The 15,647-nt window shown below is 37.8% G+C and overlaps 1 protein-coding gene across 1 annotated transcript in view; it reads left to right on the forward strand.

Moving 5' to 3' along the window:
* RTTN (rotatin) overlaps positions 1-15,647 on the forward strand; it is a 202,486-nt gene that overhangs the window by 116,944 nt on the left and 69,895 nt on the right. The window contains exons 29-32 of the mRNA XM_029914074.1: positions 2,275-2,403; positions 3,918-4,025; positions 9,938-10,096; positions 14,177-14,248. Of these exons, the coding sequence (XP_029769934.1) occupies positions 2,275-2,403; positions 3,918-4,025; positions 9,938-10,096; positions 14,177-14,248 (468 nt within the window). The remainder of the gene's footprint in view (positions 1-2,274; positions 2,404-3,917; positions 4,026-9,937; positions 10,097-14,176; positions 14,249-15,647) is intronic.

Consider the following 15,647-nt stretch of genomic DNA (forward strand, 5'->3'; position numbering starts at 1 on the left):
GTACAGTCTTATCTGGTGTGTAATCCCACATATTTAATTAAATTAAAACCATATCCAGTGCCTCCTACTCTTCTTTTGGCATAGCTAGACAGTGGAGAGAGGTTTTTTTCTTCCTATTTTTTTTATCTCCAATATGGCAAAAAATAAACTGAAGACTAAATTGTGGAATGTAAATGTCTGGGTGGACACTAAAACCAATCTGTAGTGACAAGTATTAGTCTAAATTAAAAACAAATCAATCCAATTTGTGTTGCTCTGTTCTTTGTGCCTCTGTTCTCTCATTTTTGTACCTGTTAGTTTCAGACAAGAGTATCACTAAATTATAGGAGGTAAATAAGGCTAGTGATTTTTCAAAATCAGTGTGTCCTTTGTCTGTTGGACTGAGTTTTATAATTAAGAAATACAAAAGAGAAAAATCCACGGGATGTCTGCCTATTGTCAAAAGTTCTTTAGAAATGCAAAAAAAGAAAACCTTGGTAGGTAGGTAAGATAGCCGAAAACTAGGGAAAGCATAGTGGGCTAAAGGAATAATTTCATTGTTTGTAAGCCCCAAACCCTCATTTTCTGGTCCCGTCATTTGTTGTCAGTCTATGGAAATATTTCCTGCTTCTCTCCCCCCCTGCCCCCTCCCCAAATAACCCAACTTATCTGTCTTCTAAAATAAAATATTACAGATAATTTAGTACTCTTAAGTAATCTTATAGTAATGTAGAATAGTTGCAAAGTGGAGGAAAACTGTTTGTCTAGATTTTAACTTTGGTCTTCAAACAGGTTATCATAAAGAGTGAAAAAAGAGATACATCAGAAGTTATTCTTTAAGATTCAAATTTTAAACATTGTCGACAGCTTTGATAGCTCTCTGAAAAGACTATTCTGATAGAAACATTTTACTTTTAATCTAATTGTCAGCTTCTGAAATAACTGAAGACAGTCAATGAATATCTGGAAGTCCTGCACACAACTGATTACTATAAATCAAGTTGTGATGAAACAAAAACATAGAGTTCAACAGCTGATTTAGCAAGTTGGCAAGTTCCTAAAGTGGAAGTAAAATAGTTGGATCCGTTTGATTGATGAAAGCTTCAGATGGGAGTCTAGAATCAAAAATGGGACCAAGATTATAGATGGTGTCACGTGATAGAAAGTGGTCATAGGTAACAGCTAGGATGAAGGCAACAAGGAACTAATTGCTAACATTTAGGTCCTGTCTGCAATAAGTTTCATGCAATTTCAAGTGAACCAAATATAACATATAACTTAATAGTGGGTTGGTTTGGGGTTTTTATGGAAGGGGGTGGCTTGAAGGAACAGGCAAATGGGCAAGTTATAATAGCAATGTTTTTGGTGGAAAATGTTCTTTAGGTGTAATTCTTACACCTGATGGTTACATCAGTTTTGTGACCATATCACTGTTTAGCAGGTTTTGATGTTTAAAATTAAAATTTCTATTTTATATCAGTGCAAGTCAAAATAAACTGCCCAACATAAACCTTCTTTCTGTAGTGTAAGTTTTGTACAAAGCGCCAACAACTAAACACAAAAGCTTTTTTTACAGAAAGCTTCTTGTAATAACCAATTTACTTTTTAGCAAGAAGTACAACATTATCCGCACCATTCCCTTTTTTTGAGAACCAAGATAGCCATAAATAATTTCTTCATAATATTGGAAAGCTGGCTATCCAACAGACAATTATGAAGAGCTACAAAATATTTTAATTGACTGCCATAACTGAAAAGTATGTGTGTCTTTATCAGCCATGCAAAAGATGTTTTGTTTTTAAGTTATCCAAAGGGGGTGTTTTAATACAAAATAGTAACTTGGGACATAGGGTTTGTGGCAAGCTGGATATGTGAATTAGCCAAGGCTAAAAATTGAACATGTTTAGCAAAACAATACATTGTAATCCCAGGCATACTAATACAAGACTCAGAACAAAAACACCTGATCATGAATAACTGTCACAACCACGTAAAAGATCCATTCGGTAACTGGCCCATAGACAAATGAAGGATACTGCAGACCTGAATGAGAGCCAAGAGAAGAGCAGGACCTTGAACACTGGGGTAACAGCCTTATCATAAATGAACCTCTGACCAAGTAGCTTGTTATACTAGAAATGTAAGGTATTTCTAAAATTGCAGGTAAAGGCTTAGTCATGATTTAAATTAACTGAAGTCTGCAGGACTGTTTGTATTTATCTATGTATTCCTCATAGTAAAGCCACCATGAAATTATGTTGTTTTATTTTATTTTTATTTTTTATTTTATTACAGGTCATCTCATCTTTTTATGTTGAATGGGGAGGAAATGCTATGTCCTTCATGGGCAAAGGTGTCACAAAGAGCACAGTACTTTGCTTGCTTCACTTGTCCCATGAAATGATGTCTCAAGCCAAAAATATGGTGAGAGCACTAAAAGCTGCCCTTAGTTTTTCATCTGTGTAATTTAAGCATTGACACATTGTTACTGACAGAGTTCAAACCGACAGTCTAGTTTTGCTTGACTTTAGAGAGCAGAAAATTGAATTTTAACTGATGTTTTCCTTGGAAATGTGATGCTTTAAATTACTGAATTTGAATACTAGAGAATGCTAATATCACTATTTTAAGTGTACCACATATACTAGCTAAGGTCCAATCCTGCTAACCTTACTTACTGAGCAGTATCACTCTGCAAGTAGTCCTTCTGATTTAAGAGGAACTACTTGCAGAATGAGGTGCTATTCAAAGGCAAGGATGGAAAATCCGGGCTAAAACTATGGTATTTACTTCTAAAATAATTTTGTAATAAGGATAGTGTCTTCAAGATTATTTTAAATGAGGTTACTTCTGGTACTTAGAAACAGTACGGTTGAATAAAAATACCTTGATTTGCCCAACAGTTCTGGAAATGAAGGTTCTTTTAACAGAATGCTGCACAATATTAAAACTTGCTTATGGTAGTGTTGATGTACAAGATGCTGCTTCAAGAAAGTCCTGAAACATGTTCTTAACGTTAAATGTGTGAGTGAGTCCCATTAAATTTAAGACCGTGCTTAAGCTTTGTGGTGTATCAGAGCCTAAATAAACACATTGAGGTGCTGGACTCTTCTATTAAATGTCTTAAGGCTTTGTGCAGATGTAGATAATCTATAAAGTTGCTTAGGTGCTTATGTGAAAAATTAAACTGGCTAAAATGCCTACTAATGAGTATGGTTTGATTTTGTTTAATTAAATCCTTATAATGTAGCCCCCAAATGTGCTTGTGACCATATTCTGTAAATTGCAGCTTTTTAGGGTTAAGAGTAAGGTGGAAGTCATGGTCCTGAGCTTAAACTGGCTAAAAGCAAAGCCAGAATTTTACTATAATCCATTTTGGGAGACTAAAATCCAGAATAGGAATGCTCTGTTAAGAATGAAAAAAAATTAGTTCAGGAAGTTCACACTGGGTTCAGATAGCAGATGTTTTTAATTCTGCTACCCTTACTCATGTTGCATAGTATTTTACTCTGGAAATAGCCCCAATAAAATAAAGGAGGCTCCTGGTGAAGTAAAGGACTACACAGTTCAAGAATAGTAAAGTTAGTGTCTTGGATAGCATTTCTCACTTGTGCAGGTAATAGACAGAATTAAGCATTTATTTCTCAGTATTTATTTTTCTTTGTTAATTTAGAAACCATTATACCATATTAAGACAATAGTCTTGTCTTACAGACAAGTACATTTTCCATTTTAATTTTGTTTATAATGCAAAGTGTTTTATACCACACAGTAATATTGTTAACCTTTACATTTTGCCTCCAGAATCTTTGCCATACAATATTAGTGCTTTGTACTGAAATAAAGAAAAAAAAATAGTTTATATAGTTGGAGGGAAGAGGTTATTTGAACAGTTACTGTCTGAAACAATCCTTTTCATTTTTTATTTTTCTGATCAGGACTGGGTGTCTCTCTGGTTCTTGCCTTACGATAAAAGTGAAGAACAAGTTCCTTCTCGGCTTGGTCTGGCATGGCTAGTTCCATTATGGGTAGATAGAGATCCTGAGGTTAGTGTACTCTGGCATAAAACTGTTGCTCCAAGTTTAAGAAAGAAATATATTACAAATCTAAAAATTATGTTTAATATTGAGTCTTAACTAACTTGTCATAATTTTAAATGTGTGTTTTAAAAAAGTATTCTAAAGAGTAATCACTGTTAGAATTTTTCTGTCAAAGCATCTTAAAATGAATCCCTATCCTCTAGGGCTGTCAAGCGATTAAAAAAATAATCATGATTAAAAAAATTAATCACATGATTAATCACGCTGTTAATAATAGAATACCATTTATTTAAATATTTTTGGATGTTTTCTACATTTTCAAATATATTGATTTCAATTACAACACAGAATACAAAGTGTACAGTGCTCACTTTATATTTATTTTTGATTACAAATATTAGCACTGTAAAAAACAAAATAAATAGTATATTTCAATTCACCTTATACAAGTACTGTACTGCAATTTCTTTATAATGAAAGTTGAACTTACAAATGTAGAATTATGTACAAAAAAAAAACTACATTCAAAAATAAAACAATGTAAAACTTTAGAACCTACAAGTCCACTCAGTCCTACTTCAACCAATCACTCAGAAAAACAAGTTTGGTTACATTTGCAGGAGATAATGCTGCCCACATCTTGTTTACAATGTCACCTGAAAGTGAGAACAGGCATTCACCTGGCACTGTTGTAGCCAGCATCGCAAAATATTTATGTGCCAGATACGCTAAAGATTCATATGTCCCTTCATGCTTCAACCACCATTCCAGAAGACATGCGTCCATGCTGATCACTGGTTCTGCTCGATAACGATCCAAAGCAGAGTGGACAAACACATGTTTATTTTCATCATCTGAGTCAGATGCCACCAGCAGAAGGTTGATTTTCTTTTTTGGTGGTTCGGATTTTGTAGTTTCTGCATCGGAGTGTTGCTTTTTTAAGACTTCTGAAAGCATTCTCCACACCTCGTCCCTCTCAGATTTTGGAAGGCACTTCAGATTCTTAAACCTTGGGTCGAGTGCTGTATCTATCCTTAGAAATCTAACATTGGTACCTTCTTTGCATTTTGTCAAATCTGCTGTGACTGTGTTCTTAAAATGAACATGTGTTGGATCATAATCCGAGACTGCTATAACATGAATTATATGGCAGAATGCAGGCAAAAAAGAACAGGACACAAACAGTTCTCCCCCAAGGAGTTCAGTCACAAATTTAATTAACACATTGTTTTTTTTACGAGCATCATCAGCATGGAAGCATGTTCTCTGGAATGGTAGCCGAAGCATGAAGGGGCATACGAATGTTTAACACATCTGGCACGTAAATACCTTGCAATGCCGGCTACAAAAGTGTCATGCGAACGCCTTTTCTCACTTTCAGGTGATATTGTACATAAGAAGCAGTCAGCAGTATCTCCCGTGAATATAAACAAACTTGTTTGTCTTAACAATTGGCTGAAGAAGAAATAGGACTGAGTGGACTTGTAGGCTTTAAAGTTTTACATTATTTTGTTTTTGAGTGCAGTTATGTAACCAAAAAAAAATCTACATGTGTAAGTTGCACTTTCACGATAAAGAGATTGCACTACAGTACTTGTATGAGGTGAATTGAAAAATATTTTCTTTTGTTTTATTTTTACAGTGCAAATATTTGTAATAAAAATAATATAAAGTGAGTACTGTACACTTTGTATTCTGTGTTTTAATAGAAATCAATATATTGAAAATATGGAAAAACATCCAAAAAGATTTAATAAATTGCAATTAGTATTCTATTGTTTAACAGTGCAATTAACTGTGATTAATCGACAGCCCTACTATCCTCATTTCTCTGTCTCCCCTCACCTTCCATTCTTTTCCTGATAATCCAGGATAGGTGTTCCTGGGGCCTTTGCATGGAAGAGATTTGTTTGCATTAGTTTAACTAGGCAGAAACATTTTTAAATGCTCTTTTAAAAAAGTTGTTTGCAGTGCTGTTGTAGCGTATTGGTCCCAGGATATTAGCGAGACAAGGTGGATGATGTATATCTGCTATTGGACCATCTTCTGCTCATGAAAGAGACAAGTTTTCAAGCTTACACAGAGCTCTGCTTCAAGTCTGGGAATGTTATTCAGGGCATGGCTACACTTTCAGATGTAGAGCGCTTTGAGTTAAACCAGCCATCATAGAGCGCAGTAGGGAAAGCGCTGCAGTCTGTCCACACTGACAGCTTCAAGCGCACTGGCGTGGCCACAGTTGCTGCACTTGCAGCGGCATTGGGAGCGGTGCATTATGGGCAGCTATCCCAGCATGCAAGTGACTGCAACTTGCTTTTCAAATGGGAAGGGTGGGGTGGAGTGTGACAGGGAGTGTGTTGTGTGTATGTGGGGGGAGAGAGTGGGTTTCTGGGGGGCTGAGAGCGTGTCATCCTGCTGTCTTGTAAGTTCAGACAGCAGCAGACCCCTCCCTCCCCAACCCTCCCCCTGCCTCTCTCTCGCGCACTCTCTCTTGCGCTCTCTCTCTCTCTTTCACACACAGCATTCCACACTAATGGTTGCTTTGTCTCGGGGCAGATAAGCATCCGGTTGTCAGGAACAGAGCTTTCAAAGAGCATATCCGCATTCCTGCTGCGATTCAAAGACAAGAGTGGCCACTTGACTTAAGGGGATTATGGGACGCTATCGGAGGCCAATCAGAGCACAGTAATGCAACTCCCCATTCACACTGGTGCTGCAGCGTTCCAGCGGGGGCACAGCAAACGTTATTCCACTCGCCGAGGTGGAGTACCAGCAGCGCTGTAGCTGCGGAGTCAGAGCGCTCTACGTGCCTTGCCAGTGTGGACCGGTAGTGAGCTAGTGCACCTGGGGCTCCTTTATTGCGCTGTAACTCGCAAGTGTAGCCAAGCCCTAAGTGTCACAGCTAAATACAAGAGTGGAACCAATAAGGAATTAAAATATGTTGCAAGAGACCATTTGAAGTGGTCAATTAACTTCTGCAGTCCTAGGACGAAGGTGGATTAGTGAGTTGCAGATTGTTGTAATGCGCCATAAATCCAGTCTTTATTAAGTCCATGATTTTTGGTGTCTAGCAGAGTTATGAATTTAAGTTCCCAGGCTTGTGTTTTGAAGGTGTGCAGGTTTCCTTTGAGAACAAGGACTGAGAGGTCAGATATGGAGTGGAAAGTGTTCTCCCGAGGTGATACGGTGTTTTTGTCTTTTATCATTTTTCTGTGTGAGTGCATTCAAGAGCATAGTGATTGTCTTGTTTCACCCACATAGTTGTTGTTGGGGCAGTTAGTGCACTGGATGAGGTACACCACATGTTGTGATAGGCATGTGTAGGACTCATGGATCTTGAAAGGTGTGTTGGAGGGGTATTGATCATTGTAGCATGGTAGATATGTCTGCAGGTTTTGCGTCTGTTTTTATGGCAGGATCTGATGCCACCTTGAGTTGGTGAATCCTGAGCTGCGGGGAGCTTGCTACTGATGTTGAGTTTGGAGAGATTGTTTGAAGGCCAGAAGAGAGGATCGGGAAAGATTTCTTTCAGAATGTGGTATCCATCAAGTATGGGTTGTAATTGTTTAATGATAACCTATATGGGCTTCAGGGTGGGGTGGTATGTGACAACTAGGGACGTTCAGTCAGAAGTTTTTTGTTTGACTTTTGTTTTTCCTGTGGTGAAGTAGGTTCTCTCAGAATATTTGGATGGCCTGTTCCATGATGGTGTCCTTGTTTAGTAAAGGCAGTTTTAAGTGTGTTAAGTTGTGTATCCTGGGTTTTCTTCTTGGAGCATATTTCTGTGGTATCTGAGTGCCTGACTGTAGATAACTAATTTCTTGAGGTGGTTACTAAATCTGTGAAGGTAAGAGGGGTGATCCATGAGTTTCTTGATATACTTCCATTGTTGAAGCTGATCATGGTGTCCAGGAAGTTCATGTTGGTGTGGGACTGTTTTAGAGAGAGTTTGATGGATGAGTAGTGGTGGTTGAAGTTGTGGTGGAAATCTATGAGGGAGTTTAGGATGTCTTCCCAGAGGATGCCAATATCATTGATGTGTCTCCGGTATATCATTTGGTTTTGTGGTGCATTTGACCAGATATTCTTCCTCACGGTGGCCCATTGGGAAGTCATTCTAGTACCCGTGGCTGATTTAAAACAAAACACCGTGTCACCTATGGGCAAACACTTCTTACAAAATAATCACTCCATACCGGTCTTTGTCTTCAAAGGAAACCTTCACTACACCTTCATAAGACAAGACTGGGAACTTAAACTTGATAACTCTGCTAGACACCAAAAATCATGGACTTAATAAAGACTGGATTTATGGCTTGTTACAACAATCTGCAATCCACTCACCTTCCTTTGTCCAGCTACTGTAGAGGTGTTAACTGCCAACTGAATGGTCTCTTACAATATGAGTTAACTCCTTATTGGTTTCATCTTTGTATTTAGCTATGACATTGATTACCTTCCCCAGACCTGAGAAAGAGCTCTGCATAAACTTGAAAGCTTGTGTCTTTCATCAACAGAAGTTGGTCCAATAAAAGATATTACCTCAGCCACCTTGTCTCTACTTAAAAAAAAGTTCCTATTAACATGACTTTCACAAAAATTTAAAGCAAATATGCTCAGACCCAAACTATCAAGAACATTTTATTTAAAACTGATTATCTGGAACTTTACATATACAATTCCAGGACAGGCTTACTCTGAAAAGTAACTAGATAATGCCGCCATCTTACTCATCATATCTGCTTTCTATGTGTATTCAGTCCTATTGTCTTATTTTAGCAACTATCTTTGGTTTGATCTTTAGTGGCAGTTAGATGACACTATGATGGTGGGCACCAGAGATGAATCTAAATACAAAATTTTGGGCTTGCTGCCTTTTTTTCACAAAATGTTATGACCACATTGACGAGAGGACTATCTGAGGGGGTATTTCGTATTTTACAGTTTGGGTAACAAGGTGTTCATGAACAACTCACTATCCATATTTAGTCAGGGATACAGTCATAGTAACCTACTTACAAAAACAGTGTATAAACAGCTTTGATCAGCCAGGTTTCAAGTCTAGTTTAAACACTGGCGCCATTTACAATTAAAAAGAATATTCAGGTGTTCTTCTTTCATATGACATTTTTAAGATGTTTGTAGGCTTCAGTTAAGGCATCTGCATCCATTTTCATACTGAGCAGTTAATATTAAATGATGAATGCTGTGCTATTTTGTTTATACTTGTTAATGAAAATATATATACAATAAAATGCTCCTTTTATATAGTGCAGGGATCGGCAACCTTCGGCACGCGGCTCACCAGGGTAAGCACCCTGGCGGGCCGGGCTGGTTTGTTTACCTGCCACATCCATAGGTTCGGCCGATCGCAGCTCCCACTGGTCGCGGTTCGCCCTCCAGGCCAATGGGGGCGGCAGGAAGTGGCGCGGGCCGAGGGATGTGCTGGCCGCCTCTTCCCGCTGCCCCCATTGGCCTGGAGCGGCGAACCGCGACCAGTGGGAGCTGCGATCGGCCGAACCTATGGATGTGGCAGGTAAACAAACCAGCCCGGCCCGCCAGGGTGCTTACCCTGGTGAGCCGCGTGCCGAAGGTTGCCGATCTCTGATATAGTGTTACAAAAATAGAGGTGTGCACAACCCTGAGACCACTTAAAGATGTTCACATATGTTTTTAACTTTCTAGACATGCCTGATCTGTTTGTTAGATGGAGAGAATTATCTAATCCAAATACTGAAAGCTTTGTTGTTGGTCTTTTATATGCTCTTCTATGATAATACAAGTAATTCATTAGTAGCTGTTCAAGAGAATTTAGATTTAATGACGACTGCATGCTTTATTATATAGGTTTCAGAATGAACTATGAAATATTAACATTTCATACAATGAAATGCAGGTTCTTTCTTGCTAAAATGTTCCAGGTAAGGTTCACCTCCCTTGGAATTGGATCAGCTCTTACATCTCTTGAATTAGGATGCATTGCTTTAGCAGACAGCTGTCAGAACATTTCAGGAGGGTTATGGGGAACAGTGATAAACATTCTTCTGGACCAATCGGAATGTAGCATGGTACGCAGAGAGGTATGTCTTTGTCCTCCTATTGGCCATGAATACACATTTCTCTTATGAATGTATCTTCAGGGGAAAAATAGTATAAGATGCTTCCTTTGTAAGCTGTTACTGAGAGGAAAGCTTCCAAGACTTTATCTCAGGTGGCACAACATTCCTGCTGCCTTGTAAGTTAAATGCTACCTAATGAAAATATATCTTTTTTTTGTCTTGTCTTAGCATTCACTTGAAAAGCACCGGAGACATGACTACTAATGTAAAGCAGAAGTAATTTGTTTCAGTGATATGCTAGTCTCAGTGGGGTCATAAAAATAATGAGTTGCATACAAAGATATTGTCTGCTGTTACTTTCTTTAACCTTATAAGAATAGTCTCTAGCCATTCTTGCTATACATTTTTATAGCATCTTGAAGTCTAGACTGCAAATGATTTTAAGTTCATTTTGATATGATATGTAATGCAGAGGCTTTTCTTGTCTGCTTTTCTCCATGTTAAAAGAACTTAAAGGTTGGGTTCACTTTATGCTCATTACTTAACTTTGCACATTAAACTGTGTATTTTTCTTTTATTAAACAGAAAAGTGTATCAAAATATTTATTGGTAATAAGTGACACACGTGCTACAGATTATAAATTAGAATCTTAATCCTCTGCGGTTAGAGACCACTTTCACATTGGCAGCTAACACCACAGCACTGTGTAAAATAAGCTATTACATTATACGTACAATTTGTATTTATTATCCAGTAGCTGCTTACTTAATTTAAATAGTTTAAAAAAGGACTCTAGAGGTCTGTCTTTTCACGTTATTCAATGGGTGGTTTGTAAGCAACAAAAACTGCAATGTGATGACTAGTAGTTTGTCTATTGCTAGCTAAGGACATCATGATACTCAAATATAAAGCACAAAGTTATGTACGCTTTCAAAACCAGTGTATGCTACTGGTCTCTGTTGCAACTTCTGTTAAATTCTGGAATATGCTCAAATTTTATTTATACGTTGATACTTTAAGGTTGATGCATGAGTCATGGAGAAGCATCAGAGGTATATTTTGCCCAGCGTAACAGGTATATCTAATACCATAAGCAATGAATCATCTCACCTTAAATAGAAAATTCTTATTTCTTGTTTGTTGATAAACCATTCTCAGGATACCTCTCATGGACTGGGAGAAAGCTTTATGAACAGTTCAGCAATTGAGCTGTCGGAGTGCATCCCTAGACAGCTGTTTGTCCAACCTGTGCTTAAAAACATCCATTGATGAGGATTCCACAGCCTCCCTGGAAGCCTATTCCAGGACTTAACTTTCTAATTATAAGAGTAGTTTTCCCTAATATCTAACCTAAATCTCCCTTGCTGCAGATTAAGTCCATTATTTCTTGTCCTGCCTTTTAGTGGATATGGAGAACAATGGATCACCATCCTCTTTATAACAACCTTTAACATATTTGAAGACTGTTATAAGGTTCCCCCCACCCCCCGTCAGTCTTCTTTCCTCAAGACTAAGCATGCCTAGTTTCTTAATCTTTCCTATAGGCCATGTTTTCTAAACCTCTTATAATTTTTGTTGCTCTCCCGTGGACTCTGTCTCCAAATTCTCCACATCATTTTTAAAGGGTAGAGCCCAAAACTGGACATAGTACTCCAGCTGAGGCCTCCCCAGTGCTAAGTAGAGAGGACAGTTACCTCCCAGATATTATGCACAATACTGCTGTTAATATACTCCAGAATAATTTTACCCTTTTTCACTACTGTGTCACATTGTTGGCTGATATTCAATTTGTGATTCATTATAACTCCCAGGTCTTTTTCTGCAGTATTACCACCTAAGCCAGTTATTCCCCATTGTGTATAGTTGGGAATTTGATTTTCCCTTCCTAAGTGTAGTACTTTTGCACTTGTCTTTATTGAATTTCATCTTGTTGATTTCAGATCAGTTCTCTAATTTGTCAAGGTCATTTTGAATTCTTATCCTATCCTCCAAAGTGCTTGCAACCCCTCTGAGCTTGGTGTCACCCACAAATTTGATGTCTACTCTCCACTCCATTATCCATTCATTAATGAAAATATTGAACAGTACTAGACCCAATACTAACCCCTGTGGGACACTATTAGATACGCCCTCTGTTTGGTAGTGAATCATTGATAACTACTCTTGAGTATGGTCTGTCAACCAATTTTGCGCTCATCTTATAATCATTTCATCTTGATCATATTTCCCTGATTTGCTCATGAAAATATCATGTGGGACTGTGTCAAAAGCCTTACTAAAATCAAGATGTATCCTGTCTACTGCTTACCCCTATCCCTTAAGCCGTAACCCTGTCAAAGAAGGAAATTAGGTTGGTTTGCCATGATTTCTTCTTGACAAATCCATGCTGGCTATTCCTTGTAACCCTACTATCCTCTTGGCCCTTACAAATTGATAGTTTAATATTTTGTTCCAGTTTCTTTCCAGGTATAAAAGTTAGACTGACTGATCTATAATGCCCTGGTTGTCTTTGTTCCCCTTTTTGAAGATAGGTGCTATGTTTGTCCTTCTCCAGTCCTCTTGGACCTCACCGACCTCCATGAATTCTCAAAAATAAATTTACTAATGGTTCTGCTAGTCCCTTAAATACCCTGGGATGAATTCCATCAGGGCTTGCTGTCTTGATTACATCTAACTTACCTAAATATACTTTCACCTGTTCTTTCCCTATTTTGGCTTGTGTTTCTTTCCCCTTATTGTTAATATTAATTGTTTTGAGCATCTGGTCAGCATTAACATTTTTAGTGAAGGCTGAAGCAAAATAGGCATTAAGAAATTCAGCCTTCTTGAAATGAAGCTATAGGTTTGTTCTGATAGCTCAACTCAGAGCTAGACAAACACTGATCCAAATGGGGCTGAATCTGAGAACCATTTATGAATTTAATGTAACACACTTCTCAATTTAAAATGAAATAGCAATTTTCCTTCTCTGTTTTCCTTATAGCCATAATAAAGTTTTGAACGGCATGAGGCACCTTCTAGTGAAAAATAGAGCTAGGAATGTTCAGCCAATCGTTTATATTTTTAATTGTGTTGAAAGAGTTTACAATAACATCTGTAAATGTCTTTTCAGTTTGCTTCAATGACCACAGTGCAACCAAGATGTAGTTAGATTCAAGCTTTATAATTGAGTTTTAAGACATTAAAAAACACTTCAGCTAAACATTTACTTAACAAATTACCTATTCCAAGTAAAACCACTTGTAAGCATTGCTGCACGAAAAAAGCTTTAAAAGAGTTTAAACCTCTCATATTGTAAAACTTAATGCCCACGTCATCATAGAGCTGTTGGGATCGTCTTTTATTGTATTTTGTAAAATGATTCAATGACACTAGATAGAATAATTTCACATTTTATCATTTAACCCATTGTTAAAAATATCCCCTAGATATTTGAAGGGGAAAACTTAAGTGGCATTGGCACTGTGTTGTTTGTGTGGCAGCATGTGTTTGGTGCTGCACAAATAAGGAAAGACACTGTCCTGCACCAATGATCTTACAATTTAAACAAAAATAGTCAAGCACATAATGCACTGAGTGTCATTGTTGAAGGACTTTGCTGAAGTGCAGTGTCTTAGAAAGAGTCAACTTGAAATCTACCCATTTTTAAGTTTGAAGTAGTCTCGTTACTACACCTGCCCCAGACTTACTCTGCCTTTTTGATGTGTTTAAAATCACATTTCTCTGTTCTTTTAAAATATTTTTCTCTTTACTGCTGCTCTGTAAAATCCACACCAACATTATACTGGGAAAACAATAAACTGCTGTATAAAGTGCTTTCAGTTTCACAAAGTGAAGATTTTTTTTCTCTCTCAAATGTCTTTGTTATAGTAGTTGTAGGTGTTTGTGATTTTTAAGTTGACTGTGTCCCTTTTAAACTTTCTAGAAGCTTGAAATTTGAAACAGCCTCAGGAATATTTAAGTCAGCAGGGTGACTTGCTGATTAACATATCAATTTGACCTGTGCTTTTGCTTTTAGAGTGCTGTTGGATCTGGTTACTTTGTTTTGTTTAGCTGCTGCAGCAAGATGGCAGTATCGATGCTTTCATTTCTTTTTTTAGGCTGCTTTTATTCTTCAGAATCTTCTTGTAATCCCAATGCCAACTGAAGAACTGAAAGATTGTGCTTGGCAGGTGAGTGACAACATTTTAGTAAGAAAAGTCCATGTGGTAGAAGTAGATTAATTGAAATTAAAACAATTTTGCATCCTCAGATATTTATTGCATGTAAATATACGTGAAAGAAATCATTCTGTGTAGCTGTCAGAACTGACTCAGGTATTTTTCAAAGAGAAAAATATGAATATTCCTATTCTTTTCATGTTTTCAGTTAGAGTTGGAGGGAAAAAATATCTTTTTGTTTAACTATATGGAATGCAATATACAAAGTGCAGCTGATAGTCTCCATTTATATTAGTGATATTACATAACATGAGTAATTCAGATTCCTTGAGACATATTAGTAATTTGTTTTGACCAAACTCAGAATAAGATAGAAAAAAAGACCTCTTCGGGCATATATTTTAATACATTATAAAACATCTTAAAAGTATCAATAGGTGGAAACAGTCATCATTCCCTTCTTTCCCCCCACCCCCCCCAAAAAAATGGTGAGGATCATGCTGTATAAATAACCTTGGTCGCTCTTTTAAAATTTAAAATTTCAAGAGCCTCTGTGCATTCCCGCTTGTGGGATATGGTATGCCTGGTGTTGAGATGTGGGACTGCCTTGAAAAGCCATGTTCATTAGTGGGTGCACAAGAGGCGTTGCATGAGGGTAATGACCTTTCCCTACTCTGTCTGAGGGAGTGCACCCTTCAGCCACCTCAGTTCTTCGCCATCAGCACAGAGAGTGAGCAGATCTCACCTTTGTGTTCTCAGACTAGACCTTCCCTTATCCTAGGGTAAGATTTTCTTGTAAACATTTAGAGTGGCACAATGTAAAGTTCTTCCCTTGTCCCAGGGGTCTTTAGCCCCTTAAAATTTTGAGCCCAGAACTACATAAGGACTTCAAGAGGTACATTTCCTACCTGGTGATCATATCAAAAAGACACCCACATTCAGCACCTTCTGTGGCTGGGTGAGACCTACTTGGAAAGTCAGTATGCAGTTTATATGCCTTTGCTTGCTGTGCCATGAGAGAGAGAAAGAGAGAGAGAGAGAGATGCTTGAGGCTTCAGTTCCATCTTGTTCTCAACGTATATAGCCTGGTACTCTGACGGGCTCATTGAGGATGCAGAGACCAGCCTCTGTGCCAGAATCTTGTTACACACAACCCAAGATACACTTTCCACTTTTTCTTCAGTGCTGCTTTCTGTCACTGGCTTGAAACCAGAATCTCTTTGACTTATATTTGGAGCAAAGCCCTTACACGGCTAAATCTAAAGCAGAATCAAAGAACAAACCAGGATTGCCTATTAAGTTCTCAATAGCCTTGGAGATACTGGAGAAGTGCCCATCTGAGCACCTACTCCTTATTTTGAACCATTAGCCTTAGCACGAGTTCTGTACCTGTCTGGCACTGACTCCTCTG

Source organism: Terrapene carolina, unplaced genomic scaffold, assembly GCF_002925995.2.
Source record: "Terrapene carolina triunguis isolate 2854851 unplaced genomic scaffold, T_m_triunguis-2.0 Scaffold58, whole genome shotgun sequence".
NCBI lineage: Eukaryota > Metazoa > Chordata > Testudines > Emydidae > Terrapene > Terrapene triunguis.